This window comes from Tiliqua scincoides, chromosome 3, assembly GCF_035046505.1.
Source record: "Tiliqua scincoides isolate rTilSci1 chromosome 3, rTilSci1.hap2, whole genome shotgun sequence".
In the NCBI taxonomy this organism is placed as follows: domain Eukaryota; kingdom Metazoa; phylum Chordata; class Lepidosauria; order Squamata; family Scincidae; genus Tiliqua; species Tiliqua scincoides.
The window spans coordinates 6548717-6571462 of record NC_089823.1 but is presented as its reverse complement, the minus strand read 5'-3'; the positions used below and the strand labels follow the sequence as shown (position 1 = coordinate 6571462).

The 22746-nt window shown below is 46.9% G+C and overlaps 1 protein-coding gene and 1 pseudogene across 3 annotated transcripts in view; both read left to right on the top strand.

Moving 5' to 3' along the window:
• The window catches only part of GAB2 (GRB2 associated binding protein 2), a 154623-nt gene that overhangs the window by 115063 nt on the left and 16814 nt on the right, over window positions 1-22746 (top strand). For all 3 annotated transcript variants that reach the window (XM_066620563.1, XM_066620564.1, XM_066620565.1), the window contains 2 exons: window positions 18954-19194; window positions 21914-22506. In XM_066620563.1, coding sequence (XP_066476660.1) covers window positions 18954-19194; window positions 21914-22506 — 834 coding nt within the window. The remainder of the gene's footprint in view (window positions 1-18953; window positions 19195-21913; window positions 22507-22746) is intronic.
• LOC136646959 (5S ribosomal RNA) lies at window positions 2275-2390 on the top strand (annotated as a pseudogene).

The window sequence follows — 22746 nt, the reverse complement described above, 5'->3', positions numbered from 1 at the left end:
ACCAGGGTTCCTTCAGCACAGAAAACAACTGCTGTAGAAGCAATCTGAGAAGCCAACTGACTAGGCCAGTCTCAGCTCTTAAATATTACCCACTTTTCCCATGGCTAGTTCTAGTGCTGAAAGTTTATCAGGGAAGCCTAACATCTGAATGGCTTTGGTAAGGGTAAGTCTTGCCTCACAAATCTTTTAAGAGTTCCTTGAAAAGATCAATAGCTCTGTGGATGTGGGTGAACCTGTTGACATTATATATTTGGACTTTCAGATGGCATTAGACATTGTCGCTCACCAAAAGCTTGTGAGAAAGCTCCGCAGGGAAGAAGAAGGCAGGTCCTCTTATTGATTAGGAACTGGTTGAGGAACAGGAAACATCAAATAAATAGTGGGTGTGAATGGGCAAGTTTCACAATGGAGAGAGGTGTGCCCAAGGATTGGTCTTGAGACCAGCAGTTTTCAAGTTGTTCATAAATGGTGTGGAGTTGGGGATAAGTACCAAGGTGACCAAGATTGAGGATGACACTAAACATTTCTGGGTGGTGAAGTCTAGAATGGATTGTGAAGCTCTCCAAAAGAATCTCTCCAAACTGGGAAAATTGGAAGCAAAATGGCAGATGTGCTTCTATGTAAGTAAGTGTGAAGTGATGCACGCTGGGGAAAGAAATCAGAATTTCACATGTACACTTATGGGTTCTGAGCTGTTTGTGACAGATCAGGAGAGAGCGTCTTGGGGGTTGCGTTGGACAGCTCAATGAAAGTGTCAACCCAGTGCGCAGTGTCTGTGATGAAGGCCAATTCCGTACTCGGAATCATTAAAAAAAAGGATTGAGAATAAAACTGTTAATTGGATTATTGCTTTGTACAAGTCGATGGTAGGGCCACACCTGGAGTATTGTGACCAGTTCTGATTGCCATATCTCAAAATGGACATATTGTTGTTGGCATCCTTCAGTCTCGGAAGACTATGGTATCGCACTCTGAATGGTGGTTCTGGAACAGAGTGTCCTCTCCAGTGCACGAAGCCTGGGTAAAGTAGTTATGGAGGATAGACTGTTACCCATGCAGCAAATCCCCCCTCTCCACGTCGCTGAAATGGTCCAATGGAAAGGCAGAAGCCAATACAGTTGGTTCCAGCAACGTCGCAGGAGTTGCCAGAACGTGACTGTGTTCAGCCATGAACTGCCTCAGGGACTCCGGCTCCGGATTTTGCCTCGAGGTTGACTCCTGAAGCCTTTTCCATAACTGGATGTAGCCACAAGGCAGTGGAGGTTTGAGGTCAGAGTTTCCTTCTCATAGATGAGCTGCCTTCCCAGGCTGACGAGTCCCATCTACCCGGTGGCTGTTTAGTCGCCTCTTATGACAAGTACAGCCAAACTGAGGGCCTATTCTTATCCCCCAGCCCCCAGGGACATAGTGGAACTGGAAAAGGTGCAGAAGGGAGCAACCTAGGTGATTATTGGGCTGGAGCAGCTCCCGTACGAGGAAAGGCTACAGTGTTTGGGGCTCTTCAGTCTAGAAAAGAGGCGACTGAGCGGGAACATGACTGAGACATACAAAATTATGCAGGGGAGGGGTAGAGGGAAGGGGTGTGTTTGTGTGTGTGTGTGTGTGAAAACAACATCAAAATTATCAGAACAGCAATTAGCATTTACAGGAAGATCTTGTGAGACCTGCATAAAAAACACAGACTAGGTTAGGCAGGGCTAGGCAGAAAGAGATGTATAGCTTTGCTTTTATATGCAGCAGTCTGTACTCTGCCTCCCCACCCCCCACCCCGTTGCCCTTCAAAGAATTGATTGCAGTTAAAATAACCGAGATATATAATGCTTTGAGGTCAGGGTGATCTGACTTGGCCCTTTTCCCTCTTCCCGGCCGCTCCTCTTTGTTCCTCTTTCACAGCTCTGATTCTCTCGTTCCCATGTGCCTCAAAGAGACTTTTTGCCTCTTTGGAAAGGCCTCATATTTCTCTTTCTCTTTCTCACTCTCTTTAAAAAAACAAATAGCTCTTAGAAGACGGCCATCACCATGAACGTTGTTTTATCTGCACTGATTTTTCATCCTCCTCTCTCAGCAAGCGTTCCCTCACTGACACACACCCAAAAGCTGCAGGGCTGGAGCAAAGCCCCATTCAGTCTGTATTCAAAAGAAACCTGGAGTTCAGTGGAACTTTATTGAGATCAGCGGCATAGCTAGGGGGCTTACACCGCACTGAGTTTTGCAGGGAGCTTCACCCTGCGAGATGGGTGAGATGCAATCTCATGATGGGTGAGTTCACAAGATGCAAGCATTGTTACCCTGCACATGCCTGATCACGTCTGATCTCGGAAGCTAAGCAGGGTCAGGCCTGGTTAGTACTTGGATGGGAGACCTCCTGGGAATACCGGGTAATGTAGGCTTATACCACAGTCTTTCGAGACTGAAGGTTGCCAACCTATGTTATGTGGTCTTGTGTGCTCCCAGGCATCTGGTGGGCCACGGTGAGATACAGGAAGCTGGACTAGATGGAGTCTGGGCCTGGTTCAGTTGGGCTCTTCTTATGTTCTTACTGCAGTGTGCAAGTGCCCCCCCCCCACTTTGGAGCCATTCCAGGCCACAGGAGCAAAATGGAGATGTTTTCCTCTGTTTTATTCCCCCCACCACCACCACTTGGAATGGTTCTGAAGGGGAGGGGGAGGAGTTGCTTGCACGCTGCGGTGAGGCTCCCTGCAAGACTTAGGGCTTTGCACCTCCTCTGGCTATGCCACTGCTTGAGATTTTCTCAAAGAAGAACCCCTCTTACCTACCACCTGAGATTCAGTTGGTTGGGATGTGGAAAAGGAGCTTTCTGTAATGGCACCCAGAATGTACATCACTACCACCACCATGCAGATACATTGTTAAGTTGCCAAGTCTCTGAATGTAGTGCATGGGTGCTACTGTGGTTAACCCATTTCTGCCCAGCCCACAGGTGTACAGATTTGATCCCTGATACGTATATGCAACGTTTCTGCAAAAAAAATTCCCCTGGGGGCTGGGGATAAGAATAGGCCCTCAGTTTGGCTGTACTTGTCGTAAGAGGTGACTAAACAGCCGCCGGGTAGATGAGGCTCGTTAGCCTGGGAAGGCAGCTCATCTGAGAGAAGGAAAACTCTGATCCCAAACCTCCACTGCCTTGTGGCTACATCCAGTTATGGAAAAGGCTTCAGGAGTCAACCTCGAGGCAAAATCCGGAGCCGGAGTCCCTGAGGCAGTTCATGGCTGAACACAGTCACGTTCTGGCAACTCCTGCGACGCCGCTGGAACCAACCGTATTGGCCTCTGCCTTTCCATTGGACCATTTCAGCGACGTGGAGAGGGGGGATTTGCTGCATGGGTAACAGCCTATCCTCCATACCTACTTTACCCAGGCTTCGCGCACTAGAGAGGACACAATGTTCCAGAACCACCATTCAGAGCGTGACACCATAGTCTTCCGAGACTGAAGGATGCCAACACGACCCAGAATGTGGAGCTCCCTCTCCCAGGAAGTGTGTTTATAGCCCATTTGCTACCATTTTAAAACTGTTATCTCTCAGCTAGCATTGGTTGTTACTTTTGTTTTAGTCCTGGATTTCTCAGAGTTCATTTTAACTTTTAATGACAGCCTTTAAAGTTTAATTGGCAAGTGATGATTATAACTGTTGTGGTGCTGCTTAATGTCTTGCACACGCCTCCTTGAGTTTCTCCATTTTGAGGCTTGGGAAGTCAGCACACTGAAATGAAGACCATTTGTACTGAGCAAGATTAACTTGCCTTAAGGGCAGGGCAGGTCTGGTCTAGAGGGTAGAGCCTCCCTTAGCCCGAAGATAACATCAGAATGTCGCCAGTTCGAGGACACCGGCAGCTCTCTGAAAGGCTGAGAATGGCGAGACCTTGAAGCAGCTGACAAGCCCAGCTGAGTGATTCCACCTGCTCTTGGTGTGAGCAAGAAGCGTCTTGGCTGCCCTCCATGTGAGAGATGGAGCTGCTTGTCAGTCAGTAATCTGATGACCAGAAAGGCGGTATATAAATACTGAGGAGTTGTTGTTATTATTATTATTGCCTGCTGCTCTTGATCTTCCTCTGCAATGTGCAGTCACAGGAGAGCAATGGGTGCGCTTCTGAGAGAAGTCAAACAGCACATCATGAAGCCCCAGCAGACCTGCCTGATGCGCTATAACCACCTACCCAACCTTCATAAGAACAGCCCCACTGGATCAGGCCATAGGCCCATCTAGTCCAGCTTCCTGTATCTCACAGCAGCCCACCAAATGCCCCAGGGGGCACACCAGAGAACAAGAGACCTCATCCTGGTGCCCTCCCTTGCATCTGGCATTCTGACATAGCCCATTTCTAAAATCAGGAGGTGGCACATACACAGCATGGCTTGTAACCCGTAATGGATTTTTCCTCCAGAAACTTGTCCAATCCCCTTTTAAAGTCGTCCAGGCCAGATGCTGTCACCACATCCTGTGGCAAGTAGTTCCACAGACCAACCACACGCTGAGTAAAGAAATATTTGCTTTTGTCTGTCCTAACTCTCCCAACACTCAATTTTAGTGGATGTCCCCTGGTTCTGGCGTTATGTGAGAGTGTAAAGAGCATCTCCCTATCCACTCTGTCCACCCCCTGCATAATTTTGTATGTCTCAATCATGTCCCCCCTCAGGCATCTCTTTTCTAGGCTGATGAGGACCAAACGCCGTAGCCTTTCCTCATAAGGAAGGTGCCCCAGCCCAGTAATCATCTTAGTCGCTCTCTTTTGCACCTTTTCCATTTCCACTATGTCTTTTTTGAGATGCGGTGACCAGAACTGGACACAATACTCCAGGTGTGGCCTTACCATCGATTTGTACAACAGCATTATAATATTAGCTGTTTTGTTCTCAATACCTTTTCTAATGATCCCAAGCATAGAATTGGCCTTCTGTTCTCTTCTCTCTCTATCCCCTCTTTTCAACGTTGACAAAAGTGCTTATATGGTGGAGTAGAGAAGTATGCAGTCTAGAAAAAGAGGACATATACTCTGGATGTATGTTGTTGGTCACAACATCATAAGCACTGACCAATACGTGCTTGTCTTTCTCAAAAGCAGATCACATGAGTAGAATGATTGCACTAGTGAAAGGGGGGTATTGTATTTCTCTAGCAACCTCTGATGACGGTGCAAGTGCTGGTTGCTCTGTGAGAATAGGTTAGAAGGTGAACCAGAAGGAAGACTTCCATCTGACCTGCATCTAAAGAGTTAAGTGTGCCTGCATCTCTCCAAACCAAAACTTATCTGTATACAGAACCTGAAGATGACTATGTGCATTTATACATTTTTTTCCTAAGCACTTATTCATGTTAGCATGTTGTGATCAAGCTGCGAAAGATATTCATCGAGTCAGAACTCTTTTTGAACAAATTACTCTGCTTTAATATATAAATATGCAGACACAAGCACTCACTGCGTGCAGATTAAATGTCAAGGGGATGTGATGATCCTAGTCTCAGTGTCTTTTGATTCTGCTTAAAAGCCATGCTGCTTTAGAATGCAGCTACTTACGCATGGAATAAACTCCCTGCCTCTTGTCAAGACATTCTCTTTCATGGGTACAAGTAGGATCTTCCTCCCTATGGAAGAGAGCAGCTGCAGGACTGCAATCCACAGTGGGATCATGACAGAGGGCAAGGCTTGAAACTTCTCATCCCTCCTGCCATTGTCCCAGTCCTGATTGTTCCCCCCCCCCATTTAACAACACAAAGTGAGGTTCAAACTGGGTATTTAATATAGCATATGGTTTGACTTGGGTTTGCCACTGTGTCCTCTATGGTGAACTCGTGCAAGGAAAGCGCCCTACAGGTAGACCACAGCTGCGATACAAGGACATCTGCAAGAGGGATCTGAAGACCTTAGGAGTGGACCTCAACAGCTGGGAAACCCTGGCCTCTGAGCGGCCCGCTTGGAGGCAGGCTGTGCAGCATGGCCTCTCCCAGTTTGAAGAGACACTTGGCCAACAGACAGAGGCAAAGAGGCAAAGAAGGAAGGCCCATAGCCAGGGAGACAGACCAGGGACAGACTGCACTTGTTCCTGGTGTGGAAGGGACTGTCACTCCCGAATCGGCCTTTTCAGCCACACTTGACGCTGTGCCAGAACCACCTTTCAGAGCGCGATACCATAGTCTTTCGAGACTGAAGGTTGCCAACAACATTGTAGGAGTGTCAAATCCTCAGGCCAGATGTGAGCCCCAGAAGTTCTTTATTCAACCCCCTTGATAATTGAGCTCTCCCGTAGCTTGAAAATATGACCATGATTTGCAATTTTCTCTCCTGACATTTGCAGCTAATGAGTTTCTATATGAGGACGAAGTACTTATCATATGCTCAATGATAGCTGCTAAATGACATCACTTCCTGCTTAATGATGTCACTTCTATCCCTCAGCAGGTGCCATGAATGCTATTTGGCCCACTGTGTGAAACAAGTTTGACACCTCTGGTGTAATGTGTGAAAAGACCCTTTGATGTTCAGGTAATTCTCACCTGAGACATCCAACAGTCACCTTGTCTGCACCCCTCTCATCTGAGTTTCTCATTCCCCAGTCTCCAGCATTCAGAACCAAGCTGCTTAGCCGGAAGAATCACATGTTCCTTCTACTGCCAGACTATACAATTTCAGACTGCAGTGAGGGGATCACTGGTTCAAATTCTCCTCCACGCAAAACGTAGAAAGGACTTTAGTTCAGACATGCACCCATCTTACTAGTTTTCTTGCTAAATGGAAACCTTGGCTAAGGCTCCTTGACATACTGTTTGATTGGTGGGAGTGTTCAGGTGGAAGATACCTGCAAGGTGCAGGAATGAAGGTATCATCAGAAGGGACTGATGGTTGATTTACCTGTGAAATCCTTATTGAACAAGAAGGGCCAAAAGGAAGTACCTAATCCTTGGTCAAACACCATGACCATGTCCTGTTTCTTCAGTGCCCCACATGCAAACAGAGCTTTGAGCGTGTTTCTGCCTTGCCATTAGCTGTGGGTTAGAATTACCACAAGCCTATGGCTTTGTGGGTCCCTGGAGAACAGAAGCCACCAAAAGCATCTTGGTGTTAATTGAAACTTCAAAGGGCACTGAGGCAGAGGAGGCGAAAACGAGCAGGCAGCAAAGTGAAATGAGATATCAGGCTGCAATCTGATGCAAGAAATGAGCAAGGAAGATAGTTGAGCTGGCTTGTCTGCTGAACGCCACCCTTTGGTTTTAACTGCAGTCAGAAAAGCTACCCATGCTGAAGCTGCGTCTTCATGCTTTTTTTCTTTGGGAGTTTACCAGTTCAAATCTCATCTTGACTAGTCCAAATTGCACCTGAAAAGCTCACTAGGTGACTTTTCAGACCTCCAACTGTTTTATAGGAATAATACATAAGGACTCATGAAGCTATTAGTCTGACCATACCAGTGAGACCTACACTGGCTAGTAGCAAGTTTCCTGGGTTGCAGGTCCAAGGGTCTTTCCCAATCCTACCTGGAGAAACTGTAGAGGATTGAATCTGGGACCTTCTGCAGACCCTCTGTACACCAAGCATGTGTACTTACCACTGAGCTAGAACTCATCCTCATAATACTGGCCTACTTTGTGGAGTTGTTGGAAGGATTGTAAACTGGTATAGGCTTTACGGTATACTGCTGATGTTTACAAAGTGGCACCTGACTTGTCCTCCTGAAGTCTGCCGCAGGCGAGGTCATCCAGGATCGGGCACAGCAGATGGAACGCTGGGTGCAGCACTACTCTGACCTATATTCCAGAGAAAATACAGTCACCGAAGAAGCGCTGAACAACATTGAGTGCCTGTCTGTGCTGGAGGAGCTTGACAGTGAACCAACCCTAGAAGATCTTCACGTGGCCCTGGACTCCCTTGCCTTTGGCAAGGCACCAGGAAAAGACAGCATCCCTGCTGAAGTCCTAAAGTGCTGCAAAGAGATCATCGTCACTGAGTTGCATGAAATCCTCTGTCTTTGCTGGAGAGAAGGTGGAGTACCTCAAGATATGAGGGATGCGAACATCATCACGCTGTACAAGAACAAAGGCAACAGGGGTGACTGCAACAACTACCGTGGCATCTCTCTCCTTAGCGTTGTAGGAAAGCTGTTTGCCCGAGTTGCACTAAAGAGGCTCCAGGTACTTGCAGAGAGTGTATATCCAGATTCGCAGTGCGGATTCCGAGCCAACGGGTCCACCACTGATATGGTATTCTCCCTTAGACAACTGCAGGAGAAATGCAGAGAACAACTCTTTATAGCCTTCATAGATCTCACAAAGGCTTTTGACCTGGTCAGCAGGGACAGCCTCTTCAAGATTCTCCCCAAGATTGGATGTCCACCCAGGCTCCTCAGCATCATCAGATCATTCCACAAGGACATGAAGGGCACTGTAGTCTTTGATGGCTCCACATCAGACCCCTTTGACATCTGAAGCGGAGTGAAGCAGGGCTGTGTTCTTGCGCCAACCTTGTTTGGGATTTTCTTGGCTGTCCTGCTGAAGCAGGCCTTTGGAGCTGCAACAGAAGGCATATATCTCCGGACCAGATCAGACAGAAAGCTCTTCAACCTCTCCAGACTGAGAGCAAAGTCCAAAGTCCAGCTGAAATGTCTGCATGACTTCCTCTTTGCCGATGATGCAGCTGTCACTACCCACTCTGCCAAAGATCTCCAGCAGCTCTTGGATCGTTTTAGCAAGGCCTGCCAAGACTTTGGACTGATGATCAGCCTTAAGAAAACACAGGTCATGGTTCAGGATGTGTACTCACCTCCCTGCATTACAATCTCTGCGTATTAACTGGAGGTTGTCCATGACTTTGTGTACCTTGGCTCAACTATCTCTGACACTCCTTCTCTACCAAGCTAAACAAACGCATGGGTAAAGCAGCTACTATGTTTTCCAGACTCACAAAGAGAATCTGGTCCAACAAGAAGCTGACAGAACATACCAAGATCCAGGTCTACAGAGCTTGCGTCCTGAGTACACTTCTGTACTGCAGCGAGTCATGGACTCTTCGCTCACAACAGGAGAGGAAACTGAACGCTTTCCACACGCGCTGCCTCCGACGAATTCTCGGCATCACCTGGCAGGATAAAGTTCCAAACAACACAGTCCTGGAACGAGCTGGAATCCCTACCATGTATGCACTGCTGAAACAGAGACACCTGCGTTGGCTCGGTCATGTCGTGAGAATGGATGATGGCTGGATCCCAAAGGATCTCCTCTATAGAGAACTCGTGCAAGGAAAGCGCCCTACAGGTAGACCACAGCTGCGATACAAGGACATCTGCAAGAGGGATCTGAAGGCCTTAGGAGTGGACGTAAACAGGTGAGTTTACCTGGCCTCTGAGTGGTCTGCTTGGAGGCAGGCTGTGCAGCATGGCCTTTCCCAGTTTGAAGAGACACTTGGCCAACAGACAGAGGCAAAGAGGCAAAGAAGGAAGGCCCATAGCCAGGGAGACAGACCAGGGACAGACTGCACTTGTTCCTGGTGTGGAAGGGATTGTCACTCCTGAATCGGCCTTTTCAGCCACACTAGACGCTGTGCCAGAACCACCATTCAGAGCGCGATACGATAGTCTTTTGAGACTGAAGGTTGCCAACTACCTGACTTGTGGGAGGCAATAGTTCTTTTGAGGTTGTGTACTGTATTACATTCCACATTTGTGGCCCAATCCTATCCAGGATGGACACCAGTGGAATGCACGTTGTACTGCCGGCAACTGCTTTATAGCAGTCTTAAAACAGCAGCTGATAGCAGATGCTGCCTGGCCACAGGCAGATAGGCCGGAGCTGCCTCCCATGCCCTGGTAGATGGGTAGATCCACCAACCAAGATAGGCCAGCTAAGGTGGCAGGGTGGGGAGGGGGGGGTCAGGGTTGAACAAGGGATGGGTGGGTTATTAATCTAGGGTCTATTAATTTCATAAGTTGGTCATACACTATGTGAAGAAATACTCCTTTTGTTTACCTTGAACCTAATGATGATCTGGATTTCATGAGCTGGATAAGTTACATGATGAGTTCAGACTCTGTGCAGATGCTGTGTAGAATCTGGAGCATTGAAAGCCCTGAATCAGCAGCACATCAGAGGGCCTGAAACAATACACTGCCAGTTGTGCCCTTAGGCAGAGCATGGCCTGTCAGAACAAGAGAGAGAGAGGCTCTGAGCTGCATCTCAGATAGCTCTTACTGGACTGAACTATATCAGCTTCTGGTGGCAGGAGGGTCTGCTTGATTGCTTCTCGGTGCCAAAACCTCTTGATAAGCGGGTGAGTTCTAGCCTAGCCTTCCACTTGACATGCTAATGTGCTTGTTGTTTTAAATGCAGGGAGCTTTTATTGTTTTATATATATATATATATATATATATATATATATATATATATATATACCATCCTCCACTTGAAGTAATGCACTTCTATAGGAGCGAATTCTGCTTGTCATGAAGTTTGGCTCTCTATGAAGACGACAGTGCAACATTGGGAACCTATCTTGCCCACACAGACCTTTCTTGTGCAAATGCCGCCCTTATCTTTAGGGAGGAAAATTCCTGGTGCAAAAAAATATTATGCAGACAAAAGAAAATCCATTTTTCCCCCCGTGTGCTCAGCCCTAAGAATATAACAGTGAATATAACCAAAAATTGCAGCTTTCTGGGGACAATATTTTGAATTAATGGTGGAACTGTTCAGGTGCCATCACAGGGGCGAGGCAAGGTCCTGTTGTATCATCTGCCTGACATATATAATATTGAAATGTTTTGCTGAGTGGTAATTTCTAAAAGAGATGGGTTATTTTATAGAGATAAGCAGAGGGAGCATATGATATAAAAAAGGTGTGCATGCAGTAATAGGCTGGTGCTCCAGGCAAGGGAATTCAAAGCTGTCAGGAGGATGGGGAAAACACATTTTTTTTTTTTAGGTTAAAAGGGTTTTAAAACACCTGGCTTGCAGCCTAGATCATTACCATAGTTAGACACAGACAGTTTTTCCCCATTATGGGATAAGATGCTTGACTGAATTTTTCTTCTGATAACCGACAGCCAGGAATGTGTTTATTGCACAGCTGTAATTCTTGCTGTGGAAACCGAGGCTGGGTGTCAATCACTGGGTTGAAACCAAAGAAGTGAGCCCCTGAATAATGAGGTGCTCTTGACTGGCTTCTTTATCATTCCACTTAGACGGTAACTGTGTGGCCCGGCTTACAATCTAATTTAGTTAGAGTTTAATCAACATTTAGTCTTTCATTGGGAACAAGATACATCTAAAACACAGTCCTACCAAAAAAAAAAAAAAAACTTTTTAGTTGCCAAAGATGTTTGAACATATTTAGGATATTTTGACGGTACTGAATCCACAAATGACATCAGTTTTGCCTGATTGCATCATGTTTTGGGGATATGGCATAGCCACTTTATGCTGATTCAAGCAGCTTCCTCGTGAGAAAGCCGACACCATGGCTTCCTAACTAGGAAACTGCTTGAATCATCGTATAAGAAGCGCTATGCTATACCTCCAAAACCAGAGCCAGTCGGGCAAAACCAATGCCATTTTTGGCACTCAGCATCCCAAATATACCCAAGGATTGCTCTAAGATAGCAAAATGTGTGTAGGTCTGTGTAATCAAGATGGAATTCAAGAGTCCCTGTATGTACACAGTGCTCTGTACCCCCAACACAGGGAAGAGAGGTGAGGACAGGGCCCTGATGGTGGAGCTGCAAGGGTGATGGCCTCAGGACCAGACAAGTCTACTGGACTCATTAACTCTTGTTCACAACCCTCAATCCCAGCAATAGCCAGGAAGGGGCTCAGAGACCCCTCTCAGCATTCCAAAACCTGCTTTGCATACCCTCCATGAATTGCCTTCTCAGGGCCCAATCCTGTCCAACTCTCCAGCACTAATGTAGCCCCAAGGTGAAGGAACAAACATTCCCTCACCTTAAGGATGCCTCAGTGACTTCTCCACTGCAGAATGCAGTGCACGTCCCATTGGCATGGCTGCTTTTGTGCTGGAAAGTTGGATAGTTGACTACCCACCAGCAGCTTCCCCTGGAATTGTATTTCTTTCCTGGAAGGTACTAAAAACCGGGACCACTGCGTTAGACGCCCTTCTTGAGGGGCAGCAGTCACCAGGTTGTCTCAACATGAGTGGCCAATTCTTATAAAGCAGTGGCTCTCACACATTTAGCACCAGGACCTACTTTTTAGAATGCGAATCTGTTCAGGACCCACCAAAAGTGATGTCATCACCGGAAGTGACATCATCAAGCAGGAAAATTTTTAACAATCCTAGGCTGCGATCCTACCCACACTTACCCAGGAGTAAATCCCATTTGCTATCATTGTTAAAAGCATATGCAGAGAAGCCTGTTAAAAGTACAGGTCTACAACATTTCCCCAGATGCATTAAGTCTAATAGATTAGCATTAAGTCTAATAGATTAAAAATAAAGTATTGAAATGAATGGGGACACGCCTGAAATCGGCTTGCGACCCACCTAGTGGGTCCTGACCCACAGTTTGAGAAACACCATTATAGAGACATTAACAGTTCTTAGGGATTCCTCACCCCAGAGAAGTTGTCCGAGCTTCCTACCATTTAGGTAAAATGGAACAACGCATTCTTGTGTTGGCTTCTTATTTTTGCTCATGGGTAGACTTTAGAGTCGCGTGTGAATACTGATTGCAGATAATCCCCAGGCTTGATTTCCTCCATGTCAGGAGAATCTCTTAACACTCTGCTTGATCTTTTTCCCTCCCTTCTTTAGGAACCTGTCTGTGAACAAAGGTTTCCTGGCATAACAACAAGGAATGTTACCACTCTGCTGTTAGCTTTTCCTCTTTCTGTGTTTGTACCCTTTGCAGTTTGCCTTGGGGGACAAACAAGAGTTTAGGTAGAGGCAAAGTATCTTTAGGACTGCAACACAGGGGAGAGAGTGTTAGCCCCCTCTCTCATGCTGAGGTATCAGCAGTGGTGTAGCTAAGGCAATTGGCACCTGAGGGCACAAAATTTTCTAACACCTCTATACTCCCATAACACTCCCCCCCATTTTTTTTTAAACATCCCCCATATATCGTAGAGCAGTGGGGGATTTAGCACCAGGACTCACTTTTTAGAATGAGAATCTGTCAGGACCCATGGGAACTGATGTCATGACTGAAAGTGGTGATGTCATGACATCAAGCGGAAAAATTTTTCACAATCCTAGGTTGTAATCCTACCCACACTTACCCAGGAGTAAGTCCCATTGACTATCATTGTTAAAAGAATACACATAGTATCTTGTTAAAAGTACAGGTCTGTAATACTTCCCCAAATGCATGGGAGCATCAAGTCTAATATATTCAAAATAAAATAATGAAATGAATGGGGACCCACCTGAAATTGGCTTGTGACCCACCTAGTGGATCCTGACCCACAGTTTGAGAAACACTGTCTTAGAGGCCTCTGAAAGGTACTTTCAGTCTTCAGCAAAAAACCCAGAAGTGCCTTTCGGAGGCCTTTAACACACCTCCTTCAAGATGTACATGTTGGCAACCTTCAGTCTCAAAAGACTATGGTATCGCGCTCTGAAAGGTGGTTCTGGAACAGCATCTAGTGTGGCTGAAAAGGCCTATTCGGGAGTGACAGTCCCTTCCACACTGGGAGCAAGTGCAGTCTGTCCCTGGTCTGTCTCCCTGGCTATGGGCCTTCCTTCTTTGCCTCAGACTGTTGGCCAAGTGTCTCTTCAAACTGGGGAAGGCCATGCTGCACAGCCTGTCTCCACGCGGGCTGCTCAGAGGCCAGGGTTTCCCACCTGTTGAGGTCCACTCCTAAGGCCTTCAGATCCCTCTTGCAGATGTCCTTGTATCGCAGCTGTGGTCTACCTGTAGGGCGCTTTCCTTGCATGAGTTGTCCATAGAGGAGATCCTTTGGGATCCGGCCATCATCCATTCTCACGACATGACCGAGCCAACGCAGGTATCTGTTTCAACAGTGTATACATGCTAGGGATTCCAGCACGTTCCAGGGAAATGTACCCCCTGCCCCCTTTAGCTATGCCACTGGGCATCAGTAGAGAACACAGACACACAAACACACACAGCTGCTGTTTAAAAAAAACAACATAAAAGTAATGACACTTTTAGCTTCGCATGTAGTTTGACCCCAAGTTGAAATACCCCCTCCTCAGCTTTCACCCACCAAGCTGCTCCTCACCTTTGCTGTTCAGGCTTTGTCTCCTTAATGCCTAATGGAGACAAGCAAATTCTCAATCCACTCCGACTAGCGATACTCTTAGTGGCCGGGTCACTGTGGGAAATATAATGGGAATACATTTTTGAAAATCAATGCTGGTGTCAACAGGGTAGCCTCCCTTGGGTGAGCGGCAGGCTTTTACTGGAGTTTGCTGAAAGGGGGGCCCTCCCCACATTCTCTGTCCACCCCCCCACCCATTGTCCTTTTATGTGTTCACTGTAACAAAGACAAGCGTGGAGAAATTAGCCTTTCTTTAAGTCGACCTCGCTCTTTGTTTCAGACTCCTGCTTGTCAGTGAGTCAAAAATGACACTAGCGAAGCCCTATAGTGGAAATGGTCATTCAGAGGTCTTTCCCAACCCCAAGTCACTGTGTATTCCCCCATGTAGCTTGTTTGTCTGTTATGGCTTTATATTTGGATGTTTCAGATCATTTCCAGACTGGTTGAATTAAATAGGTGATTTGGGACTCAATCCTAACCAACTTTCCAGCACTGAGGTAAGGACAATGCAAATCTGAAGTAAGGGATCAAACATTGCCTTACTTTGTGGAGGCCTCCATGACCTCTCCCCAACTGCAGGATGCAGCACATGCCCCACTGGCACAGCTATGCCAGTGCTGGAAAGTTGGTTAGGATTGCGCCCTTGGTGTCTCTATATTTGAACATGGGAAATCGGTGAAGCTAAGTTAACCTGAGTCAGACCAATGGTTTATCTAGCCTTGTGTTGCCATCTCACACTTGCCCAACTCTATAGGATCTTTGGCAGGCAGAGGTCTTTTTCAAGGTGTGCTACCTGATCTTTTTACCTGGAAATTGAGCCTGGAATGTTCTGTGTGCAAAGCATGTGCTTTATTGTTATGGACAAGCCCATCCCCACGGCCAAGAAACAAAGAACAGGAAGAGACAATACAGCTAGGAGCAGGCTTGATTAATTGCTTTCTCCCACCATTTCCAACACAACTGCTAGCTTGGGGGAGGAAGTATTCCCCATCTCTGAGGATGGGGAGGGGGCTTTTCCATTTTGTCTGGAGACACAGCTACTGCTGATGAGGGTTGCCCTCTGACACAAGTCTCTGAAGTTAGGGCTTTGTTATTATGCGGAATCTCCACTTGGGTGTTCTCACTGCATCAGGTAATGACCCATGCTTAAATTATCCAACGTTGTGAGCCAGTGTGGTATAGCAGTTAGCATGGAGGACTAGGGCTGGGGAGACTCAGATTCAAATTCTTCCACTACCATGAAGCTTACTGGGTGACACCAAATCAGGCACCCTCCCTGGGAAGAGAACTGTCTGTTCCATACTGAGCTCCTTCAACAAAAGGTGAAGGAATATAAGCAAATAAGTCATAATTACTGTTATCAGCAATTGCTTATATTCTATAAATATGATTTTAAAATCCTTCATTGGTTGGCATGTAAAATATAACTCTGAGAAAACAATTGCAATGTGCAATTTTCTGACTATGACTTCTGAGAGTCCTCAGATCTCTCTCTCTCTCTCTCTCTCTCTCTCTCTCTCTCTCTCTCTCTCTCTCTCTCTCTCTCTCTCTGCTAACAGATATAGCTGAAGATATCTAAGGAATATTCCCAAATAATAAATCCAAGCATACAAAAGAACCAAGGATTCTTTTGTTTGACTGCATAAGGGGCAGGACAGAATTTTATAACTGCCCATCTTTCTTCAGCCCTCCCATGTCTGTGTTTTGCTGTCAGAATAAATCACCCCATGCAAGCACACGTATGAAAATGTGACTGCTTATTCTGATTGTGTAATGTGCTGCTAAGTGGCTTTCTGTCCTCCAAAGTGTGGAATTTGAGGCCTCTGTGTGTAATCCATCCCTACAACAAGCTACACAAAGAGCAAACTTTTCTCCTTAATCTCTCGCTGACAACCTTAAGGTTAATGTTAAATATTGATCAGTTATGCGCTCGGGCACAAACCAGCTAGTCAGCCCCATGTATTGGCTTATATTAATGTTCCTTTTTCTGTCTTAATAGAAACTTGTGGTGTGCTAAGGAAGGAGGAGGAGGAGGAAACACGGGAGACAATCCATTTTTATTTTTCAGCCCTGTGTAAGAGTCTGACAAATCACTTTGTGCAGAAGAGATGGCGTTAGTGTTTTGTATTTACTGAAGGCTTAGTTCAGACATTCTCTAGTGAGAACTTACTTCAATCCTCTGGGGTGGGGTAATGGGGCAGCAGAAAGCAAACCCCCCCCCCCATACTTCTTTCAAGCCAGCACCTGCTTAGCAGTTTTGGGGAGGGAGAGATGGGGTGTACCAAAACCAATGAGTTTGTGAATCTGCTTCATTGAGTCCTAAAACAGATACAGACACAAAAATCTCTAAACAGACCAGGTCTATGCAGTGACGTCACTAGGTGGGTGCAGCTGCACTGGGTAACAGCGTGGGGGGGACGGGGACACACACCACAACTCACCCAATTTTTTGAAATCTTGGTATTTTCAAAGAATGCCATCATGTTATATATCAATTGATGTGCAATTTCATGCAGAATGCAGTGAAACAGACTGTTGAAATATCTCAATTCTATCAAAAGTTATAGCCAAAAATCCAGCAGGTGTGAGACGATGGTACATCACTATGCCTACCACCCAGAGCATTGCTTTATCCACTGCATGGGAGAAAGTCCATCATAGGGGTGACATGCTGGCCTCCTGTACCGGGTAATGCAAGCCCTAGTGATACCACTAAGTGGGAAACCCTGGCCTCTGAGCGGCCCACTTGGAGGCAGGCTGTGCAGCATGGCCTTTCCCAGTTTGAAGAGACACTTGGCCAACAGTCTGAGGCTAAGAGGAAAAGAAGGAAGGCCCATAGCCAGGGAGACAGACCAGGGACAGACTGCACTTGCTCCCAGTGTGGAAGGGATTGTCACTCCCGAATCGGCCTTTTCAGCCACACTAGACGCTGTTCCAGAACCACCATTCAGAGCGCGATACCAGAGTCTTTCGAGACTGAAGGTTGCCAACATGGCTAGTGATACCACTGGATCATGCCCACCAATGGATGGATGAAGCACTACTGCCAAACAGTTGTCAAAACCAGTGGAGGGGGGATATTTGTGAAACAGTCTTGGGGGGCAGTGTGAGTGGACCCATGACAGGTAACACTGATGTCTCTAGGCACTGAGGCTCATTCCCCCTCCTAGTCATCCTACAGGCAACACTGTATTATTGTATTGGCAACCTTCATTCTCGAAAGACTCTGGTATCGCGCTCTGAAAGGTGGTTCTGGAACAGCGTCTAGTGTGGCTGAAAAGGCCGATTCGGGAGTGACAATCCCTTCCACACTGGCAGCAAGTGCAGTCTGTCCCTGGTCTTTCTCCCTGGCTATGGGCCTTCCTTCTTTGCCTCTTAGCCTCAGTCTGTTGGCCAAGTGTCTCTTCAAACTGGGAAAGGCCATGCTGCACAGCTTGCCTCCAAGCGGGCCGCTCAGAGGCCAGGGTTTCCCACCTGTTGAGGTCCACTCCTAAGGCCTTCAGATCCCTCTTGCAGATGTCCTTGGATCGCAGCTGTGGTCTACCTGTAGGGCGCTTTCCTTGCACGAGTTCTCCATAGAGGAGATCCTTTGGGATCCGGCCATCATCCATTCTCACGACATGACCAAGCCAACACTGTACACATGCTTTATTATTGCCTTAGGTCGCAATCCTAACCAATTTTCCAGCACTGACATAAGGGCAATGCAACTCTGAGGTAAGGGAACAAACGTTGCCCTACTTTGAGGAGGCCTCCGCGACTGCCCCCCCCCAGCTGCAGGGTGCAGCAGATGCCCCACTAGCACAGCTATGCCAGTGCTGGAAAGTTGGTTAGGACTGGCCCTTTGTTCAGGAAAGGATGGGTGCCCATTTGGAGCAGTTTAAATGTATGTGATATTCAGACCATGCTTTATAGGAAGGCACTTTAGACCTCACACCAAGTGGCACAGACTGAATAATATTCTTTAAAAAGCTTTAAGTGCTGTTAGCAAGTGGCGCCTTTCCTCAGTTCCTCGCTGTGAGAGCAAACATGGAAAAAAAGCTCATTCATCAGCAAACGTGGAAGACTCAGCTGGAAATTCTGAGCCAGCCTCTTTGAAGAAATGTCATCTCAGATGATGTGCAGCAGCGGTTTTCAAACTTTCTGAACATCCACATTGGTCTGCCTGCTGAGAAATCACAGGGTGTCTACTAGGGGTTCCCTGTGTGCTGTGAAAAGGTTCTGGCTAATGTAGATTCAGGAAAGACAAAAGGAAGGACTTCAGCCCAGATTGATGTATGGAATCTGCTGTCGTAGATTGTGGTGATGGTCGCTAGCCTAGATGGGCTTTTAAAGAGTTGAATCAATTCATGGAGGATATTGATCTATTGCTGGCTATTCGTCATGAGGTCTCTGTGAAACATTCAGGTCTGGTACACCTCTGAATACAGATGGTTGGAAGGGGCAACAGAAGTGAAGTGTTTTTCTTCACGCTCTTCGTGTGAGCTTTGAAGATGTTCCTAGTGAGCCTGCATGGGAAACAGGATACTGGATGTGATGGATATTTGGCCTGATCCATCAACACTGTCCTTACGTTAAGATGTTCTTAAGAGGGTCTCTAGCAAAGTGTACTTCTGTTGGTTACGTTGGAGCTTCTTAAAGCATTATGGATCTGTGCCACAACTAATGATAATAGCAATTAATAATAACTCTCTGATTCTTCTCCTGCAGACTCTTTAAGAAACATTCCTGTGATGAGTCATGGTCCGCGCTCGTCCCCAGCGGAGCTGAGCAGCTCCAACCAGCGATTGCTGCGAGAACGGAAATCGTCGGCTCCCTCTCACTCCAGCCAACCCACCCTCTTCACTTTCGATTCGCCTACTAATCATATCCGGACGACCCTCTCTGCCAGTGCCCCGCAAGACTATCTCTTCTTACACCAATGCATGAGCAGGAAGTCAGAAAATACCAGGTAGAGTGGTTGGGGTCCTTGATGTGCTAAAAGATCCATGTCTGGGGACCATTTCCCCTTCCCTGTTTCTCTGCACAAGGGCTGGCAGTGGTTTTTCTTTGTTTCTCTTGCACATGCTCAGAGGCACGCTTTTTCATCATCCTTGTCATTGATTACTTAGAGAACCCTACCTGCCATGGAAGCAATGTACGTGTTAATATCAGTTAGTTAAAATGATTTATATCCATACAGCTAAACATTAAAAACAAGAAAATGGCATTTTCCATTACTACACCAATGGCACAACCCTTTATTGAAAGGCCCAGTCATAATGGTGCATTATGATGGCAGAACGTTTGTCCTACTGGCATGACAAGCTTTGTGGCTGTCGCAAACACGACTCTGCCTGAGAACATATCCTGGCCGCCACCAAAAGCAGCAAATGGACGAGCCCACACGGCTTTGGATGCCGGACCCCTGCCACCTCAGGTAAGGTTGCACAGGGGCCGGGAGGGAGGCAGGGAGGTCTACACCACCAAGTTTACTCCGATCTGCTAGCACAACTCCATGTGGACCTCTGAAGACTGATTGAGGCCAGGAAGGTAGGTTGGATTTGGTGAATACCCCTGATGCCAAACCTGCCCCCTTCCCAGTCTGCCCTCCTCCATGTCCCTGTTGCCACTCTGTTCTGTTCACCCCTTCCTCCCTTCCACCCCCTGCAGTCACTCACCAGGGCTGTCAGGCATCTGTCGTCTGCTGGTGTGCACAGGTGGTCACATGGCACTCGCTGCTGTGGTCAGGCCATGTGCTCTGGCAAGTCACCTGTTGCAGCAGCCAGAAAATGCCCAGTGCTGCCGGAACACTTGTTCCAGTGGTGTCATGTGCCCATTGGATTGGGTCGTGTCTACTCTGCAGAAGCAAAAGGAGAGAAAAACCTGAAAGGTGCACTGGAGATGTGTGTTATTGTGAGACCCAAGGCATTTTGAGTGGATGCTTTCAGCCTTTTGTTTGATCACAAGGTAGAATGCAGAGGGTAAAATAAAGAAGGACACTTTCTTTTATCCTTGCCCACTTGAGGTGCATTGGGACTAAAAAGAACAAACCTTTCTTATGCACCTTTGGGGCTCCTTCTGTTGCCACTCTGTCTTCCCCACAAAAAAAAAATCCTTGAGATCGTCATTTGGAAAGAGTGCTGAGACATCTTGGGGAATGAATGAATGGCAGTCTGTGTTGCACATATACGTATAAGAAAAGAGAAAAATGAGTATCATTGTCACATGGAATAACCTTCCCCACCACCATTTTTGCTGGACCTTGGGAGAATCACACCCCCCCCCCCCCGAAACAAACAGCGAGAAGCAAATTCTGTCCCTTCAACACAACACATGTTTTTCCTTACTGGTTATTTCACAAAAGGACAGGGCAGTGTTTGGTAACAAGAAGGAACAGTCTCCGCCATGCAGATGAAGTATTCTGTTAACACTCGATACACAGTGCCATCTATTGATGAAAAAAGCACGATACAATTAAAGCAGTCTTGGGCAAAGAAGTTAAATTTCTTGGGCAAAGTCACCCTCTTTGGATTGCATTGCTGATGTATTCTGGGGAACTTTAAGAGGGGATTGGACAAATTTCTGGAGGAAAAGTTCATCACAGGTTACAAGTTATAATAAGTATGTGCAAGCTCCTGGTTTTCGAGGCAGGCTATCTCAGATTGCCAGATGCAGGGGAGGGCACCAGGATGCAGGTTGTGTCTGTTGGCTTGTGTGCTCCCTGGAGCATTTGGTGGGCTGCTGTGAGATACAGGAAGCTGGACTAGATGGGCCTTTGGCCTGATCCAGCGGTGCTCTTCTTATGTTCTTATGTTAAACTCTGAGGTTTCTTGAAGCTTCCATTGGGTTCCTCCTTGGTAAGAACTGAAAACAACGTAAAAATGATTAAATTCACACTGAGTTTTTTTTCCTCCTGTACTAATTAATTAAGAGATTGAGTGATATCCTTCCATTGTGATCTTCATGGAACTTACGGCAAAATATATTAAGACATGTTGTCATGCTATGTTTATTTATTTTCAATTGTCTGTCCTGATAGAGAAATAGAATTAAAGCAATAGAACTTAGTAAAACTAGACCTTGAAAACCTTGGCAGAAATGTATACAGAATAAATGGAAAATGGGTGTCAGGTGATGGTCCCTGGAAAGAACAGAGGGTCCCAGGCTATGGTCTGAAATATGTGATGCAACTGTCTCTCTGATGCAGAACATGGTGATTAGGTCAGTGCTTTGATGAGGGACTATCTCAGAGGCTTACATCTGCCACCATGAGTTCTACCACAGAAGAAAGGCAGCATATCCGGGGGGGGCCCTTATCCACAGATCCTGCATCCGTGGATTCACTTATACGTGGATCGGGTCCAGGCCCTCCCCAGCGCGCACCCCTGAAATAAGACATAATTAATGAGTACGTTGCTGGAGGGACCATTCTTTGATCACCACCCACCAAACCTGAGACCGAAGGGCTTTTGAAGAAGATCTTTCCACAGTTGTGGAATGTGATTTGGTGAAGCTCTGTGCTGAGAATTCTGTTAGAGATCCCTGTCTGCTCTTCGTAGAACTACATTTCCCAAGTTACCCAAAGAGACTGAAGATTAAATGAGCTACAGTCCATGGTTTAGCTATATCTACATGTGCAATCTCAAGTGACCAGGGTTGTTCTTTTTTTTTTTTTACTCTTCTTTTAGGAGTGCTAGTTTTTCTCAGGCCACAAGGTCCTCGTTCTTCATGAGAAGCGACCCATCAGTTCAGAAGCTCTCTCAGGGGAATGGACACTGCGTGAACGGGATGGGTGGTCAGGTCCATGGCTTCTACAGTTTGCCCAAGCCAAGCAGGCACAATTCAGAGCTCAGGGATAGTGCGTATGACCTTCCAAGGAGCTTTGGATGCTACGCCCACACTAAATCAAGCCTCACGGGCTCTGAAACAGACAGTGAGGAGGTCTATACGTTTAAAACCCCCAACAATACCCTTTGCAAGGACTTTGGAGAACTTTCCACAGACTCTTATGATGTCCCTGGGACTCCTTTGTCCATATATCAGATTCCAAGGACATTCACGCTGGACAAGAACCACAATGCCCTGGCAGTGGGCTCCAATGAAACGTCTGCTGCTGCCCCACCTCCCCCACGGCCTCCCAAGCCAGGGCAGGCAGAGCCGCGGTGGGGCAGCCCTCAACAGCGACTGCTGGATGGTGAAGGCCTAGGCATGGATCCAGCTGCTGCTACCATTCCCAGGAGAAACACATTACCGGCAGTGGAGAACTGCAGGCTGCACCGAGGTAAATGTAATGCCCTTAACCCTCTTCAGTGGCTGGGAAGAAGCTGCTGGTGAATGTCAGGAGGTGGTGTAGTGGTTTGGGAGGTGGACTCAGACCTGGAAGATCCAGGTTCAAAGCCCCCCTCAGCCACAAAGCTTCCTGGGTGACCTTGGGCCAGTCGCTTTCTCTCAGCCTCACCTACCTCACAGGGTTGTTGTGAGGGCAAAAGGAGGGGAGCAGTTGTGTACACCGCCCTGAGCT